Source organism: Dermochelys coriacea, chromosome 3 (genome assembly GCF_009764565.3).
Source record: "Dermochelys coriacea isolate rDerCor1 chromosome 3, rDerCor1.pri.v4, whole genome shotgun sequence".
Classification (NCBI taxonomy): domain Eukaryota; kingdom Metazoa; phylum Chordata; order Testudines; family Dermochelyidae; genus Dermochelys; species Dermochelys coriacea.
Window position 1 is genome coordinate 49,473,106 of NC_050070.1, and position 20,164 is coordinate 49,493,269.

Consider the following 20,164-nt stretch of genomic DNA (forward strand, 5'->3'; position numbering starts at 1 on the left):
ATCCATGGTACGCCCACATCTTGAATAGTGCATACAGATGTGGTCCCCTCATCTCTACAAAGATATACTGTCATTAGAAAAGGTTCAGAAAAGGGCAACTAAAATGATTAGGGGTTTGGAATGGGTCTCATATGAGGAGAGATTAAAGAGGCTAGGACTTTTCAGCTTGGAAAAGAGGAGACTAAGGGGGATATGATAGAGGTATATAAAATCATGAGTGGTGTGAAGAAAGTGAATATGGAAAAGTTGTTCCCATAATATAAGAACTTGGGGCTACCAAATAAAATTAATGTGTAGCGGTTTAAAACAAATAAAAGGAAGTTCTTCTTCACTCAGTGCACAGTCAACCTGTGGAACTCCTTGCCTGAAGAGGTTGTGAAGGCTAGGACTATAACAAGGTTAAAACAGAACTGGATAAATTCATGGAGGTTAAGTCCATTAATGGCTATTAGCCAGGATGGGTAAGGAATGGTGTCCCTAGCCTCTGTTTGTCAGAGGGTGGAGATGGATGGCAGGAGAGAGATCACTATATCATTACCTGTTAGGTTCACTCCCTCTGGGACACCTGGCATTGGCCACTGTAGGTAGACAAGATACTAGGCTGGATGGACCTTTGGTCTGACCCAGTATGGCCATTCTTATGTTCTAAGAGGTCTGTTCTAATGGTACAGTATCCCAACTACTGTGATATGAGCTGGAGGAGGCAGACCTTAACAAATACAACGCTTTGAGAAAAAAATCAGTATAATTTAGTATTTTATCATGTGCAAGAGTGTGCTAAGTGTCTCATAATATGGATATTTCAATGTGATCCCTTCCCCTAATGAACTGAAGGGGAGTAACAAACAATATGGGGACCTTTGGGGAACAAAGGACATGGACAACATACATCAAATAAATGGATTAATGAAGATTAGTCCACAACATGATGGATGCAGGAGGTTGAAGTTTCTTTTCTTGCTTGCTTGTTTTTTAATTAAAAACAGACCTATATTAAGCTCCATCCAGAAATGAATTTATGTAGGCACAGGGGTCAACCTGGGTTAAAGTATTGCTTTAGATGGCTAATTTCCTGTTGGTTTAAGAGTGGAAGTGGGTCTTAAGGAGCAATGCAAGTTAAAACATATAGTGGCCTTGTGAGCAAAGTCAGAGTGATATATAGTTACAGTGAAAACATGAAAATATCATAGAGAATCAGGTAATACTTGGAAGGATTGTTCAAGCCAGTGTGTAGGACATAAATTTTAGCTAAGCCAATTAGAACTGTTACTATATACTGTAAATAACATTATTTGTTTAATAATGTTATCCTTTATGGAATTAACAATGCCTAACAATGTAGCACAAAATGCATTCATTTCACCTTTAGTGAATTTGCAGTGATAATGGCTCAGACCTTCCAATACAGATAAACAGCTTACACTGCAGAGTGTGTGTGTGTGTGTATGTGTGTGTACGCATGCGCAAAGAGAGCCCTTCAGTTTCCTCAATCTGGAGCAGGCTGCATACTCTAGTAAGGCTGCTCTGAGTTACACCCCAAGATGTCAATACCCCAAGATGATTATCTGTTAGTTGTGACTCAACAGGACTTAAGTTAGCTCCAGCCATGCTGCCTGTAATGGCGAAACTGACTCTGTCATTGGAGAAATCCCTTACCTTGGATGATTCTTCCATAGCCAGATACACTGGCACAGCAAGACTCTGGCAGCATTATGGCCCTAACATCTGTGAATTGTGCGTCATAGACTTGGGACTGAAACAACTACATACCAGTGTTGAGGAGAAATATATTTTGGCTTACTGACTATGTTAAAAGAAAAGGAGTACTTGTGGCACCTTAGAGACTAACAAATTTATTAGAGCATAAGCTTTCGTGAGCTACAGCTCACTTCATTGGATGCATTTGGTGGAAAAAACAGAGGAGAGATTTATATACACACACACAGAGAACATGAAACAATCATACACACTGTAAGGAGAGTGATCACCTTATGATGGCTTATCTTAAGTGATCACTCTCCTTACAGTGTGTATGATAAACCCATTGTTTCATGTTCTCTGTGTGTGTGTATATAAATCTCTCCTCTGTTTTTTCCACCAAATGCATCCGATGAAGTGAGCTGTAGCTCACGAAAGCTTATGCTCTAATAAATTTGTTAGTCTCTAAGGTGCCACAAGTACTCCTTTTCTTTTTGCGAATACAGACTAACACGGCTGCTACTCTGAAACCTGTGACTATGTTAATAATCAGTAGCTCACGAAAGCTTATGCTCAAATAAATTTGTTAATCTCTAAGGTGCCACAAGTACTCCTTTTCTTTTTGCGAATACAGAAGAACACAGCTGATACTCTGAAACCTGTCATTATAAAGAGCATGTGTGTTTCAACAGGCTGCATAAGAGAACAAAGTACCTTGATGGAGCTGCAGGTGGTACCCGGATTCCTCTTCCACGAATGCCCCGTCCACGTGCTGAATCTTCAGAACCATTCAAGTACGACAATTCTCTCAACTGCTCCTGACGGATTTCATCATTGTAGTCCTGAAAGTTAGAAGACAGAATTGTCTGAGGTTTTGGTGTGTAGATTTGGCCTTCCTGTCAAACTATCCTAAACCCAAATTCTGTGTGGTCATATACACCTTTGCACATGCAAATCACTTCTGTTGCAGTTTTCTAGCACTATCACATGTGTGCTGAAATGATAGAAATTATATGTGCAGCAACTACTTGTCCCTGATTTGTGTATATATATATGGGGGCTGTGCATGTAGCTTCTAATACTTGGGAGCACTGATGTAAATGTGTTCACAAAGTTACTTACACATTACTTATCATGGTTTGTAAATTTGTCTTTTGAGAGCTACCGCGTATGAAGGACAAATGTAAAAGGTGTTCACATACTATGGTGCTGATCTCAAATAGTGTAGTGGCATAAAAAATCTAGTAACATACATCATTTCTGGGGTATTTCTTAATTGCTTATTTTTAAAAATTCCTGCCTTCTACTATCTATTCCAAAACACAGACTCCATTTTGACATTATTCCCAGGCAAATTAAATTGGATCAACCTGACTGATAATTTAATCATGCCTACCCGTGGATGTACGAATATTAAATTGAACCTCCACTTCCATACATCTTTACTTAATTTTTCTCCTGAGTAAAAACAGACTTTATGTTACTCCATATATCTTCTTAGCAGGAGAGCTAAATTGAACTCTCTTTAGAGTACAGAAATGGCACTGCTAAGTAATAAACTCGTATTTCTTGGTACAAGGAAGACCCACTTAGCCGAAATCTTAGAGAACCAACTCCACAGCATTCCTAGCTTTTTCTGGATAGTAAGCAGATCAAATGAATTTCAGTTTTTACTGATACAATATTATATAACATGGCCATAACAGACATTTTTTATTTAGTCCACAGTATTTATTTTCTTAGTCTTAAGCAGAATTCCCTTTTTCTCTAACCCCCTTGCTTTTGTAGCTAACTCTTGTGCTTGCTGCTAAGGGTATAAAATTCTAATGCAGTTGCTGGCTTTCTGACAATAGAGTGTGCGACAGTTAATTAGTATTTCAAACCAGAAAAGATTATTGAATTTCAACCTCCAGTTTTTCCATCCTTGAGGAAGCAACTGATATGACGAATAACAGCATTGACTGGCATATGAGGATCAGAAAACACGGCCTGGAGTATACCACAAGTGGCACTTCTTTTTAGCAGAGTTAAAAAAAACCCTAGTAGTCATTTGTGGACATAATTAGTATTCCCTTCACTGACTGAGATCCACAAGCCAGCTGATAGATACATGGAACCAGAACCTTCCCTACCCTTCCCCACACTAGCCTTGCCTACCATCCAAGGAGGGAGTAAGCCATCCTGTAGCCCTCCTCTATTCCTGAGAATTTGGAGCCAAGATCTAGGTAGTCTGCTTAGGGACATAAGGGGGGATTTTTACTTTCTTGTAAGAGATTGTACCCCAGAACACAATCTAACAGTACATTTCCAGTGAGTGGCAATATAATAAAACATATTAATGGAATTCTAACTTTAAAGGAAAACATCCTTTTACTATTATTATGAAAATCAAACCCAAATAATGGTTGGCAGGTGACACCATGCCCCAAATCTTATTGCACAGTGTTTCCTCATTATGTCATTAGTGATATTGCACCAAAGTAATGTTATGCTTACCACTTGTGATGATGACAGTTTATTTCAACATTAAGACATCAACCTAGACAATTTGGTTTGCTCCTAAATTCCCAGAGAAATGCTGAGGGGTCTCAAGCACAAACATGAATTAACCTTATCCAAAATAAAAGGCAAGTTGGGATGGAAGGAATGGAAAACACAGTGAGGCAGGGAGTCTGACACATTCTGGTATACTGCTTAAAAGTATCCCTACCAAGAGACATAGCTGTGCAGAAAGAAAGCTCCTCAACTCAACTAGTATCAAAACCTGTAGCTAATGTATTTGGAACGATATCCTGAAAGAGAGTGATTTTAAAAGTTAAAAATTATACAGAGATCATTTATCATGTGTGCCCTTTACTAAGCCTAATAAAAATGTAATCTTCTAAACCTGAAGTCTGAAATTTTAGACTATGATGCTTACTTCAACTCCCTCATTAAATAGGAATTTAGCACTGAATTAATCTTTCATAACTACTACGTGAGTCCAGCTAGCAATAGAGTATCTGCTGAATATTTAATTGTAGCTGAGTTCAGTGCCTAGCATTTGAGGAAAAATTATGCTGTTAATGCATCAGATACACCTAATCCCAAATGTATATACAAGAGTGAACACAAAATGTTGCACATAAGACATACCTGTACTGAGCAAAGAATAATGAAGTATTTACATACTTTATATAGCATTTTAGAAAACTCTCACCCCCACATGAAAATAGACTCCCGAGTGATAGGTGTTTTGTCCGGTACTAGTCTTTTTTTCACTAATTGTGAAACCTGTTCTCTGATAATCTAATTTAATCTATATCTTTTCCTGATAGATCCATGTTGTTTATATCCATAAAATATTACGGATGTACAGTCAGACTGTCTCACTAAGAATGATAATAAGAGTACCATCTACTTTATGATAGAAATGATGGACATTTGCTTAAACACTAGACACTTGAATACTTAGGATCCTATGCGGGTACCTTGACTTTCAAAGGTGCTGAAAATCCCAGCACATTCAAAAGGACTCAGTATTTCTGTAAATCGGGCCACATAAATGTCTATGTGTGGATTAATAGGAAAAATATATGAATGCTTGATCACTGACTTTAGCAATCACTCACTCATGAAGTGTATGAACACAGTTGTCTAAAACTATCAAAATAATTTATTTGATAATCACATCACAGCTGAAGACATGTGAACCCATTTAAATTAAATAAGAACCAACCAAAGCATGTACCTAAAACTCAGCCAAACCTCTTTGCAGATTTAAAAAAAAAATCTTAGTAGATCTTGAAACATGCACACTGAGAGATTCCCCAAACCTCTCTTTTATTCATTCTGCACCTAATAAAATACTATTACTCACATTCACTATCCAGCTAAATTAGCCATGTATGCATGTGCAGTCCAGCTTACCTTTCACTATAAATATTGGTAAAACTAGACTAGCACTCAGAGCTCTTGATTCTGCAAACACCTATCTACTACTACCTAGCAGCCAAGTCACTTGACCTCTCTTAGCCTTATATTATGTTGAAAAAAGTGTCTTGAGAAATAATGCTTTGTGCAGAGCTATTTCATCTTCAGATCTCAAAGGCCTTTACAAAATTAAGCATCAGTAGCCTCATTTTACAGTTTGCCTAAGTATGCAGGTTTTAAACAATTTGAAAGAGAAGTATCGCAATCTAGTGTATTAGGTATAAGGGGAGCAAAATCACAGAGTCAGACTTAAATGTGAAGAGGCTGTCACTTCGCTACAATAAATTAAACACCTTCAGAGCCAGGAATAGAAATCTAGTCTTATATCTCCAAAAACACAGACCCCTATTGCACAAGCCAATAAAAACCCCCTCTTTGCTACAGAATATTCTTTTGCAGCTTTATACAGCCAATAGAGAGCAACATGTTTACATACACATTTAGTGTCCAATTATGTGTTATTCCATTCTAGTGCTCAGCAGAGAAATAGGAGAAAAGGGGAAAGATGGATTTGCACTGCCTATATCCCTAGGCTATGATGGGGCCTGCCAGCTTCCAGAATAACTTATAACAGCTTCAGGGCTCCATTGGATATTCCATTCAAATGTCTAAGTGTCTTAACCATTCCGTAGCTGAAGGAAGAGGGAACCAGCCCACCCTTGCCAATGGGTGCAGCCTGCATGTATGTGGCCTACATCTTCTAAATGGCCACAACAGCAAAGCAGGGAGTCACAAAGGCACCACATATAGTCATTAGCAGCACATCTGATCACTGCCCATCTGAAGTGATTGAGCTTTACATAAAGATGGTGTGGAAGGTAAAACTAGGGTGCTGTCACAAGATAGGCATTGGCTACGTTTGAAACTTGTTCTTGACATCAAGTAGGCCACCAGGAGGAGATATTGAGATTCCTTAGTGCAAGGGTTCTCAATCAAGGGTGCCTGTACACAGAAGTCTTCCAGAGGTACATCAATTCATCTAGATATTTGTCTAGTTTTACAACAGGCTGCATAAAAACCTCTAGCAAAGTCAGTACAAACTAAAATTTCATACAGACAATGACTTGTTTATGCTGCTCTATATACTATACACTGAAATGTAATACAATATTTATCATCCAATTGACTTATTTTATAATTATATGGTAAAAATGAGAAAGTAAGCAATATTTCAGTAATAGAGTGCTTGACATTTCTGTATTTTTTGTCTGATTTTGTAAGCCAGTAGTTTTAAAGTGAGGTGAAACTTGGCGCACACAAGACAAATCAGACTCCTGAAAGGGGTACAGTAGTCTGGAAAGGTTGAGAACCACTGGGGGAATTGACCAAACAGGATGTCTTGAGCAAAGATGGCGGCTCAGTGGATTAAACACATCCTTAAACAGAGATAGATGTTACATGTCTTGCTTTAAGGAACAAATTCTGCAGATAATAATTAACAAATTAGCTGATAGGAGCACTGTATCTAATTCCTACATAAAAGAAAGAAAATTAAATAAATATTAGATTCACTAAGCTCTAATACTAACATTTCTGACATCTGTTGACAGGTCACTTAACGGATGCTGGTTAGGTATAAAATTTCAATGTATACTCTTACTTTTTTTTTTATCAACTCTGTGGAGAGAGAGACTCTGTTCTATCCCAGCTCTGGGAGGGGAGTAGGGTCTAGTGTGATACAGCGGGGTTATATATAATACATTGTGATACATTGGGGTTATATATAAGAACATCAGAATGGCCATACTGGGCAAGGGTCCATCTAGCCCAGCATCCTGCCTTCCAACAGTGGCCAATGCCAGCGGCTTCAGAGGGAATGAACAGAACAGGTAATCATCGAGTGATCCATCCCATCATCCACTCCCAGCTTCTGGCAATCAGAGGCTAGAGACACCCAGAGCCTGGTGTTGTATCCCTGCACATCCAGGCTAATAGCCATTGATGGACCTATTTTCCATGAACGTATCTAATTCTTTTTTGAACCCGGTTATACTTTTGGTCTTCACAACATCCCCTGGCAAATAATTCCACAGGTTGACTGTGAAGAAAAACTTTCTTTTGTTCTAAATCTGCTGCCTAAAAATTTCATTGGGTTATCCTAGTTCTTGTATTATGTGAAGGAGTAAATAACATTTCCTTTTTCAATTTTTCCATACCATTCATGATTTTATAGACCTTGATAATATCCTCCCTTAGTCATCTGTTTTCCAAGCTGAAAAGTCCCAGTCTTTTTAATCTCTCCTCATACGACAGCTATTCCATACCCCTAATAATTTCTGTTGCCCTTCTCTGTATCTTTTCCAAATCCAATATAGATTTTTTCAGATGGGGTGACCAAATCTGCATACAATATTTAATATGTGGGTGTACCATGGATTTATATAGAGACAATATGATATTTTCTGTCTAATTATCTATCCCTTTCCTAATGATTCCCAATATTATGTTACCCTTTTTGATTGCCACTTCACATTGAGTGGATGTTTTCAGACTACTATCCACAATGACTCCAAGATCTCTTTCTTGACGGGCAACCGCTAATTTAGACCCCATCATTTTGTATGTATAGTTGGGATTATTTTTTGCCATGTGCATTACTTTTGCATTTATCAACACTGAATTTCATCTACCATTTTGTTGTCCAGTCACCAGTTTTGTGAGGTCCCTTTGTAACTCTTTGCAGTCAGCTTTGGACTTAACTATCTTGAGTAATTTTGAATCATCTCAAATGTTGCCACCTCACTGTTTACCACTTTTTCTAGATCATTTATGAATATATTGAACAGCACTTGTCCTAGTACAGACCCCTGGGGGACACCACTATTTTCCTCTCTCCATTGTCAAAACTGACAATTTTTTCCTCCCCTTTGTTTCCCATCTTTTAACTGGAGTGCCTGGCAATGCTTTCCGGATCATCTAAGGATCTTTAATTTAATGACAAGCCTTTTGTTATCTTAATCACCCTGCCTCGGTTTATAAAAAAAACTCCCTGCCCCAAGGGGGAAGCTGGGAGCACAGAACTCATCACATATCATACCAAGCTGTGTTGCAGTTAAGAGCTCCATCTGGGGCTGAGGTGTGCACTGTGCGCAGACCTCTGGTATGAAACTCAGAGGGGCAAGAACCACCCCCCCCATGGCAGTAAAGCAGGGGGAGTTGATGTTGGACAGAACCAGCAGTCAGGCCAGGTTGTTATGTCTCATGGTACCTGTTATACGCATGGTGTCATTAGGCTGCATGTCTACTAGTCCCAGGTTAAGAGATCTATGCCACACTGGAGGAGCACAATACCAAATAATTGCACAAGGTAAGCTCAGAATGTCTTAGACTCTGCACATTGGCTCCTAATGTAGAACTGGCTAGTTTGCTGATCAGGTTGTTCCTTGTCTTTATTTTCAGTGAGGTTTTAGTAGGTGTTCCTTGAAAGTCAGGGTACAGTACAGTTTAACAAATAGATACACAGGTCATGGTCCAGCTGTGTCCATTCACAGAGATGTTAAGATGTTTGTAGGCCTTCATGTGGCATAGATGGAAGCAACTGGAAACTTTTTTGTATTAGGTTTAAGTCTCCATCTTTTATAATAATAGGCCATCTTCATGTCAGCATCAGGACTTCTTCTACATGACTGAAATCCTGTGCCTGTACTGTTGAACAGACTGTATAAATAAAACTCCTTACAGTGGTGTAGGGAAGGCCACTTGTAAAGAGGTTGAAAAGTGTCAGTGCTAGAACTGAGCCCTGAGGCAGACCATTGTTCTTGGACTTCCAGGTGCTGTTTATTTGGAAGACAAAAACAAACAAACAAAATATGGAGCTGATGGCTTTTCAGCAATAGCTCCTACCAAAGTAGATTGTCATGGCTGTGGACCAATGACAGTTTGTAGGCCAGATTGTGTCATATGCAGCAGTAAAATCTAGGATTTCTGCATCTATCTGTGCCTGGACAGGAAGCCATTCTTGATGTAGGTGGTGAGTGCCAGCACTTATCACAGGTCTTATGGTTTTATCTAAAACCTGCTTGTTCTACTCTCAGGATATCATCAATTCAGTATATCAGTCCTATCTGTCCAACCATCTTTGGGTAAATCTCCTTCATTTCGGATGTGCAGTGATCAGACATCATGGGCAATTCTTTGAAGGATAAACCTTTCAATTAATCTGAACATGCAGCTTAGCAAAGAATATCCCCTTTAACTCCCTCTGTGGCCTTGGGGCCTCCTGTAGATAAGAGATACAAAATTTGGAGTAAAAAGAAAAGGAGTACCCGTGGCACCTTAGAGACTAACAAATTTATTAGAGCATAAGCTTTCGTGAGCTACAGCTCACTTCATCGGATGCATTTGGTGGAAAAAGCAGAGGAGAGATTTATATACACACATACACACAGAGAACATGAAACAATGGGTTTATCATACACACTGTAAGGAGAGTGATCACTTAAGATAAGCCATCACCAGCAGCAGGGGGGGAAAGGAGGAAAACCTTTCATGGTGACAAGCAAGGTAGGCTAATTCCAGCAGTTAACAAGAATATCAGAGGAACAGTGGGGGGTGGGGTGGGAGGGAGAAATACCATGGGGAAATAGTTTTACTTTGTGTAATGACTCATCCATTCCCAGTCTCTATTCAAGCCTAAGTTAATTGAATCCAGTTTGCAAATTAATTCCAATTCAGCAGTGTCTCGTTGGAGTCTGTTTTTAAAGCTTTTTGAACTTTGTGACTTTGTCCTGACCCATAACTATTTCACATTTGGTGACAATGTATACCTTCAAATCAGCGGCACTGCGATGGGTACCCGCATGGCCCCACAGTATGCCAACATTTTTATGGCTGACTTAGAACAACGCTTCCTCAGCTCTCGTCCCCTAATGCCCCTACTCTATTTGCGCTACATTGATGACATCTTCATCATCTGGACCCATGGAAAAGAAGCTCTTGAGGAATTCCACCATGATTTCAACAATTTCCATCCCACCATCCACCTCAGCCCGGACCAGTCCACACAAGAGATCCACTTCCTGGACACTACGGTGCTCATAAGCGATGGTCACAGAAACACCACCCTATATCGGAAACCTACTGACCGCTATTCCTACCTACATGCCTCTAGCTTTCATCCACATCATACCACACGATCCATTGTCTACAGCCAAGCGCTACGATATAACCGCATTTGCTCCAACCCCTCAGACAGAGACAAACACCTACAAGATCTCTATCATGCATTCCTACAACTACAATACTCACCTGCTGAAGTGAAGAAACAGATTGACAGAGCCAGAAGAGTACCCAGAAGTCACCTACTACAGGACAGGCCCAACAAAGAAAACAACAGAACGCCACTAGCCATCACCTTCAGCCCCCAACTAAAACCTCTCCAACGCATCATCAAGGATCTACAACCTATCCTGAAGGACGACCCATCACTCTCACAGATCTTGGGAGACAGACCAGTCCTTGCTTACAGACAGCCCCCCAATCTGAAGCAAATACTCACCAGCAACCACACACCACACAACAGAACCACTAACCCAGGAACCTATCCTTGCAACAAAGCCCGTTGCCAACTCTGTTCACATATCTATTCAGGGGATACCATCATAGGGCCTAATCACATCTGCCACACTATCAGAGGCTCGTTCACCTGCGCATCTACCAATGTGATATATGCCATCATGTGCCAGCAATGCCCCTCGGCCATGTACATTGGCCAAACTGGACAGTCTCTACGTAAAAGAATGAATGGACACAAATCAGACGTCAAGAATTATAACATTCAAAAACCAGTTGGAGAACACTTCAATCTCTCTGGTCACTTGATCACAGACCTAAGAGTGGCTATACTTCAACAAAAAAGCTTCAAAAACAGACTCCAACGAGAGACTGCTGAATTGGAATTAATTTGCAAACTGGATACAATTAACTTAGGCTTGAATAGAGACTGGGAATGGATGAGTCATTACACAAAGTAAAACTATTTCCCCATGGTATTTCTCCCTCCCACCCCACCCCCCACTGTTCCTCTGATATTCTTGTTAACTGCTGGAATTAGCCTACCTTGCTTGTCACCATGAAAGGTTTTCCTCCTCCCCCCCCCCCGCTGCTGGTGATGGCTTATCTTAAGTGATCACTCTCCTTACAGTGTGTATGATAAACCCATTGTTTCATGTTCTCTGTGTGTGTGTGTGTATATAAATCTCTCCTCTGCTTTTTCCACCAAATGCTTCCGATGAAGTGAGCTGTAGCTCACGAAAGCTTATGCTCGAATAAATTTGTTAGTCTCTAAGGTGCCACGGGTACTCCTTTTCTTTTTGCGAATACAGACTAACACGGCTGCTACTCTAAAATTTGGAGTGCTGGAGTAGCTGCCACCTCATGTATCCTTTATTTGTCACATGAAAGCACTGTACTGTTCAATTAACTGCAATGACAACTTAGAATTGGTGGAGAAGGTTAATTTATTTTACTTTGATTGCATTTTCTTATTTTCCATAGTGCCCCAGCTGGGGACCCCACATTCACAGTCCAAAGTCCCATATCTGGGAGGTACAGGTGTGTATTCTAACTTTACTAGACTTTGAACCTTTGGAAGGTAATATATTACAAAAAATTTGTCGGCACTAGCTTTTTTATTACACATTAAAGTTTTACGGGTACACCATTGACAAACTAGTGATGTTAAATTCAACCCTATCTTCACCTGAAGCATGAGATGAATGGACTTTTCATGTTGTAAAGAACAAATGTTTTGATAGAACGGGATTTCATTTTCACACAGCAAGAAAATGTAATAAAAGCTTTATAAAGCTGAATCACTTTTATACTTGATTTTTCCACATACAAATTTGCATCTGGTTTTTTTGCAATAGAGATCAATTACATTGTTTGGAATCAGCACAACTGCAATTATTCAATACAACTTTACACTCCATGTCTTTAATAATAATTGAAGGCTCAAGATATAATATCCGATACCTCTGTGGTTGAGATATCTCATCCAGCCAAAAAATGAATACAAAGTTCAGCAGAACTGTGGGAGCTGGTTTTAGCCAAACTTGCATGGTATCCAATAGTGGTAGCATATCACCTTAACAACACACAGAGAAGCTCAAAGTAGACAGCTGTTTTCATATCCCTAGACAAGACTCATGTTCTCTCAAGGCATATTTAATGTGTATGTCTGGTCTTTTGGTTACCTACACTCATGCCCATGTGTTAGGATGGCATTATGCCGATTCCCAGATTGGTCCAATTATTTTGCTAGAACATAGGTGCCAGGTAACGATGGATTTAGATGGACAGCCTGCAGAGCACCACAAATGATGATCCTTCTGCCAAATGTCCTCTTCTCTGACTGTCATATCACATTAGTGCCACATGCCTCTGTACGGTTGATCATATATATCAGCACTTGTGTAAAAGCAGTTGGTGTACATGCAGACAAGTACTCCAAAAATAGTCAAAAACATGAATATAAGCTCTTGAACTCAGGACAAAAACTGTGCATTTCAACAACTAGGTGAAAGGGGCATAACCATGGTCCTACCAAAATCACAGTCCATTTTTTGTGAATTTCATGGTCATCGCATTTTAAAAATATTGAATTTCAAGCTTTCAGATACATTTTAAATTTCACAGTATTGTAACAAACCATGAATATGTATCTAAAAACAACAAAATATAAACATGTAAACCCATTGATGACCCCCTCCACAAAAGTGACAATCTCACATATCTCTGGCTATCCAGTTCTGAAGGCAGTGCAGAAGTAAGGGTGGCAATATCACAACCACCCTACAATAGCCTTGTTACCCCCTTTTGGGTCAGGAACCCCAGTTTGAGAAATGCTGCTCTAGGGTAAAAGTACACAAAACACCAGATTTCATGAGAGAGATCAGATTTCATGGTAAGTAACACGTTTTTCACTGCCATGAATTTGGTAGGGCCCTCGGCATAACCCACACTAATAAATATTGTGCCACTTCACACACAACACAAACAAAAAATAGTGTCTACCTGCTTACTGTCTGTCTGTGGGATAAAATTAAATATCAAAACCACATAAAACAGATGATACATATCTCAGTCTCCATCAGAACATGTTTTGACCAATGAGTTTGTGCCTATAAATGCCTATCGGCAGAATGCAAACAGATATAAGCCAGAGTCACGTATGCTTCATTTTGACAGCTGGGGGATTTGTCAGCTTGCCACAGACTGCACTAACTCTAGTGTGGATGTCGTTTTTCTCTTTAAGCATGCACAATTAAATATGCCTGGCATCGTCAACACAGGACACCATACTTTACAGCCATCAAGGAAGGGAGGGGTGACATCTTGCTTCTCAGCAGTAAGAGGGAAGTTGCCAGTGTCTTGAATGCAACTTCTGTGTGGGTATTTGCATGAAATTTGGTCCAGCGATATGAGATTAGTCATTGCTACAACAAAGCTATAGGATCTATCCTCAGAGGTTAAGGAGAACAATTTTTCACCCTCCTCCTTGTAAGAACCTTTTTATATACTTGAAAACTATGTCCCCCTTCCCCCCTCCCCCCCGTACAGTCTTCTCTTCTCCAGACCAAACAAACCCAGATTTTTCAATCTTTCCTCATAGGTCACGTTTTCCAGATCTTTAATAATTTTTGTTGCTCTCCTCTGGACTTTCTCCAATTTGTCCACACCTTTCCTAAAATGTGGCACACAGAACTGGACACAACAATCCATTGAGGTCTTATAAGTGTGAAGTAGAGTGGAAGAATTACTTCTCATGTCTTACTTACAACTCTCCTGCTGATACTTCCCAGAAAGATGTTCGCTTTTTTTGAAACAGTGTTTCACTGTAGACTCATATTTAGCTTGTGATCCACTAGAACCCCCAGATCCGTTTACCATTTTGTATGTGTGCAATTGATTGTTCCTTCCTCAACGGAATACTTTGCATTTGTCCTTATCGTTTTTCATCTTATTTATTTCAGACCATTTCTCCAGTTTGTCCAGATCATTTTGAATTTAATTCTATCCTCCCAAGCACTTGCAATCCCTCCCAACTCGGTATTGTCCACAAACTTTATAAGTGTTCTCTCTATATGCCATTATCTAAATCATAGATGAAGATATGGAACCAAACCAGACCCAGAACTGATCCCTGTGGGACTCCAATCAATATGCCCTTCCAGCTTGACTGTGAACTACTGATTACTTTCTGGGAACAGTTTTCCAACTAGTTATGCAACCACCTTATAGTAGCTCCATCTAGGCTATATTCTCCTAGTTTGTTTATGAGAAGGTCATGAAAGACGATATTAAAAGCCTTACTAAAGTCAAAATATACCACATCTACCAGTTCCCCACTATCCACAAAGTTTGTTACTCTGTCAAAGAAAGTTATTGGGTTGATCTGACATGATTGGTTCTTGACAAATGCATGTTGGCTATTACTTTTCACCTTATCATCATCTAGGTGGTTGCAAATTGATTGCTATTCCCCTTTTTATAGAATTACACTATATTTGCCCTCTTCCAGTCCTCTGGAATCTCTCCTGCCTTCCATGAGTTTTCAAAGATAATTGCCAATGGCTCATTCATCTCCTCAGTGAGGTCCTTAATTATTCTAAGATATATTTTAGCAGACCTGCCAACTCAAAGACCTCTAACTTGTCTAAGTATTTTTTAACTTCTTTCCAGTTTTAGACTCAGATCCTACCTCATTTTCACTGCATTCACTATGTTAGATGTCTAATCACTACTAACCTTTTTGGTGAAAACTGAAAAAAAAAATTTATTTAGTGCTTCCGCCATTTCCACATTTTCTGTTATTGTCTTTCCTCCTTATTGAGTAATGGGCCTTCTCTGGCTTTGGTCTTCCTCTTGCTTCTACTGTATTTGTAGAATATTTTCTTGTTACCCTTTATGTCTCTCACTAGTTTAATCTCATATTACATTTGAAAACCTTTCTGCAATCTAGATCAAATTTCAGAGATTCAGCTCAGTTTTGCTCCATTTTTCACCTTTGCCCTCTCCACTTACCGACAGGCCCAAAGACACACATTGCCTTAAAGATGACTTCTGAAGCTGACTTCAGCTCCTCCTGCTGATGGTTATATTGTGGTTCTGGATTAACCATTAGGAACAAAAGGCCTGTGCCTAGGTCTGCCAGCTGTGGGATCATGTAATATTAATACAGAGTACGCTTGAAGGATGATGAGGCCATCTACTCCTAAAGGGGTTTTCAAGGAGCCCCCCTCCCTCACCCCAGGTGCTCAGATATCCACCTGGAGATAAGAGGCCCTATTATTCATCTTCCTGTGGCTATTGAGTGGGCCCAAGATGCTTCTGCTCCACAGATGGCTAGGAAGGGATGTGTGGCTACCACTGTTGCTCTTCAGATGACTGATGAGAAGGGAGGTCCCAGATGCTGCAACAACTATTAGATTAATATATTTTGAGGCCAGAAGTGGTCATCTAGTCTGACCTCCTGCATAACAGAGGCCCCAGAACCTTAGTCATTAATTCCTGCATCAAGCCTCTTGTTGAACTACAGTGCATGTTTCAGAATGACATCCTGTCTCATTTTAAAGACTACAAGTGATGGAAAAAATATCATATCATTGGTAATCTATTCCAGTGGTTAATTATCAAATGTGTACCTTATTTCTAGTCTGAATTTTCCTAACTTCAAATAACAGACATAAGAGACAAAAACGACATTTAAGAGACAATGAAAATAGGAACAGGAGGAGGGAGAAATTCATAAATGTTAGGCCAAGAATGATCATTTTGATCTCCTAGTATGGCTTCCTGAATAATACACCACTGAATTTCACTCAGTAATTTCTGTCTTGATCTGAACAATTTCTGACTGAAACTATAGGATCTCTGAGAGTAGAGACCTTAAAGATTTAGCTGACGGAAAAGACAGGGGTAAGCAAGGAAACTGGGACACCAAAACAAGGGATGTAAATTGAGCAGAGCTGTGGCTAGAGGAGCAGTGAGGTGATGACAGCACCTTACAACTTAAAAATATGTTGTATGTTAGTTTGTCTGTATGTAGTCAACTGACTGTACACATATTTGTGATTTGTTTCCAGAGCATGTTATTCCATTTTTTTAAAAAAATATCAGTGCAGACCAGCTGGCTTCAACCAACTCTTTCTTCTTGTACTCCTACTCTCCATCTTTCATTTTTGACTCCTCACACAGAAGTCCCTTTCTTTATTCACATGCCTCCATTAGAATTGCATCCGATGAAGTGAGCTGTAGGTCACGAAAGCTTATGCTCAAATAAATTTGTTAGTCTCTAAGGTGCCACAAGTATTCCTTTTCTTTATGCCTCCATTAGACACACTTCTGTGAAGTCTTTTCATGATAACCCTATTATGACAGGAACTGAATTATTTTAAGTATGTAAAATATAAATCCCAAACCCAACAGCACACATGGAACAAACACAACTGATATACAATACCTATGCACCTTTTGTTTATTGTGTATTATTCTCCTTTCTTTCTTTTAATGGGACTTAGGTGCCTAACTCACTTTGGCACTTTTGTAAATCCTACTAGGAATTTAATTGCATCTTTGTGTGCTTAAATACCTTTTAAAATATGGTCCTAAGTCACTTGGGTGCTTTTGAAAATTTTACCCCTAGTATCTTGTCTGCCAATTTTACTGCAGTGTTTTTACTGTACTCTGAGCTGCTATTTCCAGAGCATTTCCCACAGTAATTCTATATCCCTTCTTTGTTCAGTACGTGCTTTCTCTCTCTCACACACATACACACTTTAAATTAATTAAGTAGAGGTGCAGAATTTACAGAAGAGAGGAAAATAACCAATCAGGAATTGAGGATGAGTAAGAAAAAGCAGTGTTAACAACCAGAAATATTGGTTCAGGCTGATGCAGCAAAGATTATTTGGACTGAAGTAAACAATTTAATAAGAGAAAAGTGATTTTTGCATATTGAAATACACCACCTATACAGTATGAGAAGTCAGTCAAAGATTTCTTTTCCTCTCCACAGATAATACCTGTTAGAAAGGCCAATGAAACAATTCAGATTATTTCAGCTATCTACGCACTAACTGAGAAAACTAAGGAAGGAAGTTGTGGTAGGCTGTATTAACACCATACTTATCTAGTGCAGGAAGGATTTAATAGTCTCTCCTTGAAAAGGACTGAGACCATCCCATCTCCACAAAACCTGTCAGTAATATCAAACCCAGGGAGAGGTTTCTCAAGGAGGGCACAGAAAAGAAGAAAGTGATCTTCTGACATGGGCTGCCTTGATGGAGGGATTTAGCTTTGAGGCAGAAAGGACCTGATGGTGGACTGAGACACTAAACCAGGGGAGAAAGCTTAGACTGGACTTTTTTTTTCTTATTGTCTTTTCCGACAAACAAATGAACAAACCCCATGCAGGAAGTCTGAGTTATCTTACATGGGGTATATGTTTTAGAGCAGTTATCTGTGCACAGAAGTAGTGCAGGGTTGAATTCTTGCACTGTATATTAACAGACAGCCAAGTCAAAGGCTAGTCTGGATCATTTAGACAGTTGGCTTCTTGCACAAGGGCCACCTTGTAGAGGCCTGAGCCCATTACAAAACACAATGGTAACAGTTTATACTAATGGTGTTAATAATCATACATAGTAAAATTCAGAAATAATCCAGGTCTGATCAATGAAACCAAAGTTGGAGACCATCTTAGATTTAATGATCATCTAATCAGGTACAAAATGCTGGTCACTGTTTCTATAAAGGGCAATAGGGGCTCTTCTGCCAAATATGAAGTTTGCAGGATTGGGTCCTATTGCAGTAATAGTGTTCTGGATTTATCAGAGTAGATTTTGTAGAAATGCAAGCTGAGATAAAGAAAAATAGCTGGCATTTAAATAATAATACTGTTACTCTTTCTTCCAGCACTATGTTATCTTTTCTTCCAGGACCATTACTGAGCAGTAGCAGATGTTGCTGTCTTGCAGTCTCTTCCCAGCAGAGGAAAAATTAGAGACATAGGCTAGTCTACACCAGGGTGTGTGTGTTTGTGTGTGTGAGATCGATCTAAGTTACGCAACTTCAGCTATTTGAATAACATAGCTGAAGTCGACGTACTTAGATCTACTCACCGTGGTGTCTTCACTGCGGTGAGTCAACAGCTGACGCTTCACCGTTGACTCCACCTGCGCATCTCACTCTGGTGGAGTACTGGAGTCAATGGGAGAGCGCTCAGTGGTCGATTTATCGCATCTTGACTAGACCCCTTCTGGATCGATCACTGCCCCTTGATCCTGCGAGTAATGTGGACAAGCCCATAGAGTCTGGTGTATTCAAAATGTAATTTGTTTTATTTATCCACACACCATTTCTGAAACAGGCTGGTCAAACAGCTTGCAGGACAATCCTTTCTTCCAAGAATCTCAGCCCAGCACCAGTGCCTGGTTCCCAGGGAGCAACTGTCTGAAGATTCACTCTAATCAGAGACTAGCCGGAGGTCAGAGCTCCTCGATACAGAACAGTAACCGAAACTAACAGCATCAGAGTCACATCTTCCCAAGAGCCAAAACATATTTGCATGCTAAGAAAAAGGACTTAGAAGACTATGTGTAACAATGGCAGCTGGTGACACCTGCATAAGAATACACATGTAATCTACACCGGAAAAGTTAGAAGTATTTAAAAGCAGTTGGCGCAATTGCAGTCAGAATTAATTCCAGTAAAATTAAAAAAAAAGGAATACTTGTGGCACCTTAGAGACTAACAAATTTATTTGAGCATAAGCTTGCGTGAACTATGAAGTAAGCTGAAGTGAGCTGTAGCTCACGAAAGCTTATGCTCAAATAAATTTGTTAGTCTCTAAGGTGCCACAAGTACTCCTTTTCTTTTTGTGAATACAGACTAATACGGCTGCTACTCTGAAACCAGTAAAATTAAAAATGCAACAAACCAATATAGTTCTATAGGAAAGTATGTGGAAGTATAAGCTTGTCCCCTTATGTCCCAAGCTTCCATAGCCAAGGAATTTGCTGTGGAACCCAGCGCTTTGCAGAAAATTTTGTTCCATAATATTTTAACTTCCATTCATGATGGTGAAGATAACTTTGAAAATGTGAACTACGATTAGACTGATACAGTGATGACTCTGCAGATAGACAGAAACAACAGCTCTGAAAGGTGGAAAATGCCCCTATTCATTTCAATTGGGTGTTAATGCTGAAACCTAAAGAAACAAGGTAGGTGAGGTAATATTTTTATTGAATCATCTTCTGTTAGTGAAGAGACAAGCTTTCAGCTACCCCACAAGAACTGAAAGATGACAATTGAAGTGTGATCATGCTTAATTATTTCACTGCTGATCATTTTGTCATAAAAATTTAGCTAACATGCTTATCTAACAATCCTAAACTTTGTCTCAGGCACTCCCATGTGCAAAAAGCCCCAACTTCCATATCCTTCAGCTTCTCCCTGATAACTTTCATATGAATGGTTTATAAAAAAA

The 20,164-nt window shown here is 39.5% G+C and overlaps 1 protein-coding gene across 4 annotated transcripts in view; it reads right to left on the reverse strand.

The window, feature by feature from the left end:
- KHDRBS2 (KH RNA binding domain containing, signal transduction associated 2) overlaps nucleotides 1–20,164 on the reverse strand; it is a 640,432-nt gene that overhangs the window by 226,683 nt on the left and 393,585 nt on the right. For all 4 annotated transcript variants that reach the window (XR_005291960.2, XR_006279815.1, XM_038395788.2 and 1 more), the window contains one exon: nucleotides 2,413–2,540. Coding sequence is in view for 2 of the 4 variants with exons in the window: in XM_038395788.2 (XP_038251716.1) it covers nucleotides 2,413–2,540 (128 nt within the window). In the remaining 2 variants the exon portion in view is untranslated. The remainder of the gene's footprint in view (nucleotides 1–2,412; nucleotides 2,541–20,164) is intronic.